The 10,084-nt window shown below is 30.5% G+C and overlaps 1 protein-coding gene across 1 annotated transcript; it reads right to left on the reverse strand.

The window, feature by feature from the left end:
• Window positions 1-456: 456 nt before the first annotated feature.
• LOC105179301 (mitogen-activated protein kinase kinase kinase 3-like) lies at window positions 457-1,117 on the reverse strand (the record flags this gene model as incomplete). The annotated part of the gene is made up of 1 exon (XM_020691278.1): window positions 457-1,117. A coding segment is annotated over one exon (624 nt), but the record flags the coding sequence as incomplete, so codon positions are not given.
• Between the last annotated feature and the right edge of the window lie 8,967 nt (window positions 1,118-10,084).

Raw genomic sequence — 10,084 nt, forward strand, 5'->3', positions numbered from 1 at the left:
ACGTCAATTTAAATAGCCAAAAGTATAAAATACTCCGATTAAACAGTACATCGCTCAATATAATCAATATTGAATAAACAAACTAATTGAATAATATAATTATACAAATTAATAAAAATTAAAATATAAATTCTGACCTCTCTGTTTCTTCGCCGCCGCAGTGAAAGATTGCAAATTTCCCTAAAGATGTAATGATGTTACATAATGCAAATCCTATATATATTATAGGGCAAACTGCAATTTTGGTCCAGTTTTTTAGGGGCGGTGGCATTTTCAGTCCAGATCTTTTCCAAAATAGAATAGTAGAACAGTTAATTAAAACAATTTGGCAATTTTAGGACAAATTACCCTAAATCGGCCGGAATTGTGCACGAGGGAGGCACGTGAGCATTTGAAAGTTGGGGGAAGCTGATGTGTCCGGTTAAATGGATTGGGTGTAAAAAAAAGGGGGGCAACATGACGTGGCAAAGCCGACATGGAAAAAAAGGCCACGTCAGAGCATCTCCACCGTCCATCTCTTGCTTGGATCCTTCACGAAATATTTACAAAGAAAATCTCTGCCTTCCTTCGATAAACTTCTGGGGATCTCTGGCACTTCTTCACCTACTTCGATTCTCATCATCCATCCGGCGATATCTGAGCACCGCCACGCCGGATTTCCAAACAACATCTCCGCCACGACGCACCCAAGTGCCCAAATATCCGCCGGAGGCCCCTGCTTGCCCCCGACAACCATCTCCGGCGATATGTACAAAGGGGTGCCCCTCAATTCGCACCCCGTCGCGGCTCCTTTTCTCCCTCCATCCCGCTTCGCAAGCCCAAAATCACCGATCTTCACGCGGCCATTCGCGCCTAAAAAAATATTTTGAAGCTTGATATCACAGTGAACGTACCCGAACTTGTGAATATAGATATTCCCTTTGAGCAAAGCCTTTGTGTATACTCGGACTTCAGATTCCGGCATCCCCCCACCATCGGAATTCCTAAGCTTATCAGCCAAAGCGCCGCCTGGAGCATACTCCAACAACACATTATACAATTTCTCGCCCTTCTCATACGAACAACTGTCCCCAAAGCACCAAATTGCAATCCACGTTGGCAAGCTGACGTGGCCTTTTTTTCCACGTCATGTTGCCCCCCCCCCTTTTTTTACACCTAATCCATTTAACCAGACATGTCAGCTTCCCCCAACTTTCAGATGCTCAAGTGCCTCCCTCGTGCACAATTCCGGCCGATTTAGGGTTATTTGTCCTGAAATTGCCAAAAAATTTTAATTATTGTTCTACTATTATATTTTGAAAAAGATCTGGACTGAAAACGCCAACGCCCCTAAGAAATTGTACAAAAATTGCAATTTGCCCTATATTATATATAATGAGAGAGAGGAGAGAGGAGAGAGGTGTGGGGTGGGCGATGGACCCCACCCTCATCCTCACCCTCTTTTGTTTTCACTTTAGATATATATGTATATTATTATATATATATATAGTTATGTATATATATTATTTTATATATAATATTATTATTATTTTATTTAATTAAAATTTTTTAAAATACCTTTCACGTCCCTACTAATTTTCTTAATTACTATAATTTGCCCCCAAATATTATAACGAACTCCAATTTAACCCGTTCAAATTTTATTATATTCCAAATTTAATCTATAATTTATTTACTAATTAAATTGAAATTTTTAATAATTACCAATTGGTCTCCCAATTACTTGAAAAATTCTACGGATGTCACAAAAGCTGTATAGCCTACAATGTGTTCATAGGTCTATTATGTTAACTGATATTGGTAGTGCAAATAGATGACGGCTCAACCATATATTACTTCCGAATTAACTCAACTTCTTGTTGGTCATAAATTGCTTTAGTGTAGAAGTGGTTGGAACTTTTTGTATCATGAAGGAATCATTTAGTTATCATCAGAAGAGGAAAAAGGACAAAGGACAGAAACTTACGAATTAAATAATACAAAGTACATTCTGGATTTTTAATATACAAGAAAGAGTGCATAATATATGATGGTATGATAGTAGACATGAAAGAATGCATTATAATTATTAAAAACCGTATAAATGCAAGACACGTGCTTCAGTAACCACTTTCTAGATCATTGATGGAAACTGTTCGCTATAAGAAAAACAAATCAACGTACTAACACATACCAAGACCTTAAAGACTAAGGACTCATTTACTTGGTTTAAGAAGTACACCTAAAATTTGGGAGAAAAGCAAGCATAAGCAGTATCCTGGGAGACCGCATCTAGGCCCAATGTGAAAGAAAATCGAAAAGCAAGGATTTCTCTATCTTGTTTTAAGAAGTGGACCTAAAAATTTTGGGGAACAAGAAATACAAATAGTATCTTTAGAGACATCATTCATGCCAAAATATGACACAAAAACAAAAAGTAAGGACCTATCTATCCAATTCTGGAACCAAAAATTTTAATGGGGAAAAGGTACAAGCAAAATTCTAAGAGCCAGAAATAGAGAAGACGAAGAAGGAGAAAAGCATAAGGATTGTAATTGCACCCATGTTCCAGAAACCTATTTTTTCACTTCTCAACATTGGGAACATTACAATGAAATAAAAGCAGACAACCAAATTTATCAAGATGAAGAAAACCCATAAACCTTAAAAGAGAATAATGTCCTTCAAAGAACTAATTTAACATTCACAGATCTAATTCTAAATGTTAAAGTGTCATAAATCCATTTATTTTTGTGCATCTTCATTGAGAAATAAAAAATATTGCTTCCATCTCACGCACAAAGATACTAGACTACAATCTCATGCAGAAAAGAGTCTTACTATTGATAGATATTGTAAAATCATCATGCATCTCTCGAACCTAAGGCTTTCGAGAAGAAAAAAAATAAAAGGGCAAGAGTGGTTCTTCCCATAGTCAAACAAGATATAAACCAATAATATCAGCCAAAATGGAAAAAAAGGCTCGTCCAAAAGTGTCCATACCAACTATTTCTAAACTTGACTCCCTCTTATTACAAAATTCATCTGGGAAAAAGAAAAAGGAACAAGAAGAAGAACTAGGCAAAGTTCATAGCTATAATCAACATAGATTCAATCACATCCATAATTCCAGAATATAAAACCACAAATAGAAAAAAAAACTCACTACAATCATATCAAATTAGAAAAGGAAAAACGAAAAAAAAAAAAGAGAGAGAGAGAGATGAATCAAAATATAAATGATCGGGCTGAATCCAGGAAAATCACAAACGGGCGATTCAAAAACTCTCATACCTGAACTTGAAATAGTAAGAAATCAAAGAATCAGGACTTCAGATGAAAATGAAAACACATTGTCCGACCACGTGTATATATCTACATATAGAAAATAGGAGTAGAAGTTAGGGTCTATGTTGCACCCTTTCACCTTGAAATTCACAATATTACTCTAATTACTCTCTCTCTCTCTCTCAAAAACAGCATAGTGGAGGAGATGGTGAAACGGTGGGAGGAGGAAGAAGGAGAGGAAGTGATTTTGGGGGTTTTTAGAACATTTGGATTTCTTCTCTTTTGGTGGAGTGGGAGCGATGGTGTTGAGGGTTTTTATCGGTGGAGGAGGATTTGGCTTTCTTCTCTTTTAGTGGAGTGGGAGCTGTGATTTTCAGGGTTTTTACCGGTGGAGGATTTCTCATTTGGTGGAGTGGGGAGCAGGGGGTTTTACTTGGATTGGGGGTTTTTATACATAAAAGTATTTTTGTATTTTTTAATTATTTTTCTTTCATAAAAATTAAGTGCAGAGAAATTTTGCAATTCTAATTAGGACAAATTCCATCAAAAATTTTTATTTTAAGTGCTCGTTTTAGTTTGGTTGATTAAATATATCAAATTTCGCTTCTGATGAAACTATGACTTTATTTACAATTATTACTTATTTTTTAAAATTAAATTCTGATGACGATCCACGTAAAAATATTATTTTAATTATTAATTTATATTTATAATTCATTATATTCAATTTTAAGTATAAATTAGTTACTAACCCGTGCTTTGCAGGTGTATATATTTTATGATTTAAAGTTATTTGATATTTAATATTGATTACTTAAATTTATTTAGATTAATTAATATTAAGATATTGAAATATTAACTGTATTTTAGTTTATTGACAATTAAAATTCCAAATAAATTATTTTTTTATTAATTAACTGTTATTATGAGTATCATAATCGTAAATATAACTTATGTTTAATCCACATATTCAATCATTTAGGCGGAAGGTGATAAATTATAAAAAAAATTAAAGAGAAAATGAATAAATTGGAAGAACTAATAAGGGATCTTTTTACGTACTGTTAAACTAATAAGTATAAACTTAGTCCAAAACATCATCACAAAAGCCCAAAAACACCTCATAATTGGCAACAACGAGCATGGATGACAATGCAGACTTTATTTATAATTATAATTTAACCCTACAACCCAAGGAACCCTTAATTATTTTTAATAATAATATTATTCTTGGAATACCTTTTCTTAAGAAATTTTTTTTGATAAAATATATTAATGAGAAAAAGGCATAATAGGAACCTTTGAATATGAAATAATAAAATTGATAATAATGGGTAGTGGGGGCATGTGTACCTTGCCATTTCCAAGGGACGACGTGCACTTTCACTTGAAATATCAATTTATAAAAAAATCAAATCAATGTTCTCTTACACCTTAATCTAGGGGTGGCAACGAGTCAAGCTTGACCATTTTTGTCGAGCTTGAGCTCGAACTCGAGTCGATGAGCTGAACTCGAGCTCGCTATTTGCATTTGGATTTACACCACCAGAATACAATTAAAGAGCTTCATTATTTCTACTTTGACTCTTACCAACTGACCAAATTCTAAACTATTATTAAGCTTGTTGGATTTGGAGGAGAAAGACAACCATCTGAAACTGAAGTTCGCACCCTATAAACTGCTACAACAGTCATGAAATTTCACAACTTTCACCCTTTCTTCAACTTGTTTTGGTTATAAAAAAAGAGCACCCAAACCCAAGAAAAAGAAGAATAAGTAAAATGCAACAGAGAAAGAAGGATTACCTAGAAATCGTACTCGTTGCCGTATTCGTTGCCATCTCATTGCCGACTTGCCGTCCTTGTTGCCGTGAGTTTGGGACTAGGGTTCTCAGAGATGGGTTTGGGGAAGAAATGAGAGAGGAGTAAGAATGGAGATAGAAAGAGAAAGAGAGAAAGAAAAAGAAAGAAGAAATGAGAAAAAGAGAGAGAAAGAGATGGGTTTTTGACTTTTTGTTGTATTATTATTATTATTATTATTATTATTATTATTATTATTATTATCATTATTATTATTATTTTAAATCATGAGATCTCAAATTTTTACATAGATATAGTTGAAATTAATATATATTCACAATCTGCAAAATTTATATATTTATAAATGTTAGTATAACATTGATGTAACTATTATCTTATATTGTCGAACAATATGGGTTAATCGGCCATCAAAATTCAGATCAGACCATTATATATGATCAAACTTACAGAAAAATACATTTGGTAAAGTTTTAGACTTATTGGATATACGGATGTCGAGATATCGTACTCGAAACATAAGAGTAATCATTCAAAACGGTGTATCGTTGAATCAGGCCATGTGATTTTAAATCATACCGTATGATATGATCTAATGGACACAGTCTTGTATATATTTAAATTTTATATGAATCGGGTGCCGAGATTTTAAGATATTGCAATTACTGATTAAACTTTTTAATCTCATAATATATATAATAAGATAGTAATTAGAATTGTTCAACCATCACCATCATCATCATCATCATTATTATTATTGTTGTTGTTGTTATTATTATTATTATTATTTTTAGATTAATTCATAGGAATTACTAAATTTTGACATAAATTTATAAATAATAAAAAATCATAAGTGAATTACTTGTCAACTTAAAATATATATAACATAATAAAATATTTATTAAAATATAACATAAAGTTTATATATGTCATATCAAATAATAGTTTTAATTACAAAAAATATTATAATTTAGTAAGTTGTTGAATAAATTTATTTTTGTATAAAGATTAAATCTATAAATAAAAGTACCATAATTTTATTATTATCCAAAATAAAAGATATGATATTGATTAATAATTATAATATATGGTCAGTTTTGATTATAAAATTGATCAAATTAAATATATAAAAAAACAAAAACAAAAATATATATAAAAAATAAAAAAATAGAAAAGGCTCGCAAGCTCATGAACAGACACAATTCAGATCGAGCTCAAAATCGAGCCAACTTGCGAGCTTACTCGACTCATCTGCCACCCCTACCCTAATCTTATTCCTTTGGCCAGACACACGATAGGTAAGGATTTATATTCTTAATTATTAATTGATTAGTATAATTATATTATTTAATTAATATTATTATTAAATATAGTTTATATTGATCGATGTACTATTTAATCAAAATATTTTATGACTTTAATTATTTAAAATAGTATCAAATTGAATATTACATTTGATATAAAAATATTATAGTTGGTTAATTAAATTACTAAATTTATTAGATTTAATTTTTACTATAGTTAATTTACTCAGTTTCGTCAAACCCATGACCAAATGGTTAGCTATAAGTATTGGTATTTAATTAAATTCTATAGCAGCAAAAAATTGATAGCAAATTTATAAAAGTATTCGAATATTATATTTAAGAAATATCAGAAAGTTGTATTTTGGAATTGTTGTATTTATTAAAAAGAAAAAATGAGAATTTTGAAATTATTTCATTTGTAATTGTTGTTAAGAATGAAAGTTATAAAATATGAGGGGTTTGAGTAAATGAATTCTTGTGAATTAATGAATAAATTATAAATATCTTTATAAAGCCTAGATTGTCTAGTTACTAAAAGGAACTAGGTCAAAGATTTATATTTCGGTTGAAAAAAAATATTAAAGAATTTTTAGAAAGAGTGAGAATAATATTTAATATTCTATTTAAAAACTACACTATTTTTGATATATTAATTATATGCGTTATAACCCATTATAGGATACGGGATAAAGTGAAAGGAATGAATAATTGTCTATTTGATAATTAAGTCGTTGTAAGGTCGAGGTAAGTAAATGATTAGCATTATCTATATATTTCGTTTCTTGTGGTATTACTTTAAATAATTATGTGATTCGTGCTAAAATTTATTTATATGGAATATATGAGTAGTGATGATTTAGGAGTGATTATATTCTGATTTATATGAAACATATGAGTGGTGGATAATTTATGAATGATTATATTGTGAACGTGAGATGGAAAAATGCATTGAAATATTCCATTGTTGGATTATGTGTTGTGAGTGCTCGTAAATAAAAATATATCGATGTACGGTTTACGTTACTAGCTGTTTAGATCGGTGGAACTGAGGGAGTGGTGGAATTAAACATAATTGTGGTATGAAAACCCCTTGACGTTGTTGAATAGCCTGTATGGCACAATGAAAAAAAAGAGCTATGATGTGATATTAAAAGAGCTATATAATGCGATGTGAAAAGAGCTATAATGCCATACTAAAAGTGCTATGATGCGAAATAAAATTGATGAGCCGACGTGTCAAGGGGGTTCATTTAAATATTATATAAAGGTGAGATTGAGCTGGTAGGAAAAAACATTATATCACATTCTGGTAAACAGACTAGAATAAGAGGAGTTTAATTGATTGTTATATTGTGAGTTGGCTATGTTGTGCAATAAAGTTTGTTATGTTTGGATTAAATTGATAATGATCTATATATGTTGTTCATTGTGTCTTGTCTGGACTATATTTGATATACATATATGTGCCAGTTATTTGCTCACTAAGTTGCATGCTCATTTCTCTGCTAATATTTTTTAATTATAGATCTTTACCCACTGAGGGCTAAGTCCAAGTCTTGCATTTCAATCAGGTCGTGGCCAGTATGTAGTTTTCTCCTTGCTCGGTAGTAGAAATGGATATCACGTTTTTAGGGTGTATGAAGTAATAAAATATAGGTGATGTATAAATTAATTATAAAAATTTTATTTTGTGGTGTTTTATATGCATATATATATCTTTGTGGATGAGGAGTCAATTGTTCTTGTGGTGATGAGGGAATTACATGTGTATATTATATACACTCCGGAAAGACTGAATTATATACATAATTACATGTATAAACATGAATTATTCTAAGTACAGTACTTAAGGAGATGTAGTCATAGTGTCGTTAAGGGATGCTACATTTAGTCCTCATAATCATTTAGACTTTTGAAATTATACAAAATGGAGAAATTGTTATTTAATAAAAACTCAAGGTTTTTTGAAAACTTGCTTAAGTTCGTTATGATTATCCAAGCAATGTTGCAATAAAGATTTATTAAACCGCTATAAATCAATATACATAATTTAACTCTTAAAATAAAACTTTTCATTAACAATCATGCATCACATGCATTTAGTAGCTTATATCATTAACTCATTGAAAATTAAACATATGATTCATCACACAAAATTCAAGAAGATTTATACGATTAATAAGATTAAATAGAGCAACCCCACAATGCTATTGAAAAATCCAAATCATATTACACAATTTTAGAAGAAATTAGAAAAAGAAAACAATAATTAACAAGTAAAATATCGACTAATCACCCAAATTCTCACATAATTCAGATTTTCTTAAATTTGAAAATAAAAAATACAAAGTATAATTTAAGGATTTTGATAAATAACATTAATTAATCAATGACCAAGGAACGAATGTACTAAAAGAAAGTCTATTTTAACCATATCAATTAATCTTTTAGTATCTACATCAGTCGAAAAGGAAAATTTAAATGTCTCCATCTTGGACCAGGACCCATAAAGAGAATTAGGCCAAAAGGTCAGATCTCGGTTATCATCATACCCATTGTTTGTCATGGAAGGTACCTGCAAAACAAAGAGATATACAAACACAGATATGGGTTAAAAAATTTATCCTAAGTTTAGGATTTGAAGACAAGTTTTAAATTTTTTTATAGGTAAACATTTGGTTCCCTATATCCGCAGCGTTTAGCTCAGTGTATATCTTTTTTAAGTTGATTATTTCTTTTCCAACTATATCCCTTATAAAATGGTATCTAACATCAATATGTTTTGTTCTATCATGAAAAACTGGATTTTTACAAAGTTGAATTCCTCATTGACTAAATACTGTTATTTTTTCTTTTAGGGAACCTTTTTCATCTAATATTCCTTTTAACCAAATTGTTTCTTTAAAAGCTTCTGTAGTAGCAATATATTCAGCTTTAGTAGTAGATAATGCAACGAAATGTTGGAGTTGGGATTTCCAACTTAGGCATGAGCCACATAAAGTAAATGCATATGAAGTTGTAAATTTTCTATTATCTCTGTCTTTAGTATAATTAGAGTCCACATATCCAATCAACTTAAATCATAACATTTATAAAATGTTATGCCATAAACCATTGACCCATTCAAGTATCTAGATAGCTACTTAAGAGCATCCTAATGAGGTAAACCAGCATTAGACATATACTTACTTAAGCAACTTACAGCATAAGCAATGTCAGAACTAACCATCAAGAACATAACAAACCAACTGCATTTGAATAGGGAACTTTTTTCATTTTCTTTTTATCAATTTCAGACTTAGGATTTTGTTCTTTAGTTAACTGAAAGTGTGCAACTAAGGGAACACAGGTTGGCTTAGAGTTTGACATTAAAACATTTTCTAACACTGCTTTGATATAAGATTTTTGATTTAAGAAAATTGTTGAATCATTTCTATTTCTATTTATAGACATTCCTAGAATTTTTTTAGCATCACCTAGATTTTTCATTTCAAATTTTTTCCATAAGTTACTTTACAAATCCTTGATTAATTTTAAACTAGGATTATCAATTAAGATGTCATCTACATAAAGAACAAGGAATATAGGAACAGATTGGTCATATTTGTAATGCAAGCAATGATCATAAGTATTTCTATTAAAATTTAAAGACTACATAAAATCATCAAATTTTTTAGTCCATTTCCTAGGTG

This window comes from Sesamum indicum, unplaced genomic scaffold, assembly GCF_000512975.1.
Source record: "Sesamum indicum cultivar Zhongzhi No. 13 unplaced genomic scaffold, S_indicum_v1.0 scaffold00139, whole genome shotgun sequence".
Classification (NCBI taxonomy): domain Eukaryota; kingdom Viridiplantae; phylum Streptophyta; class Magnoliopsida; order Lamiales; family Pedaliaceae; genus Sesamum; species Sesamum indicum.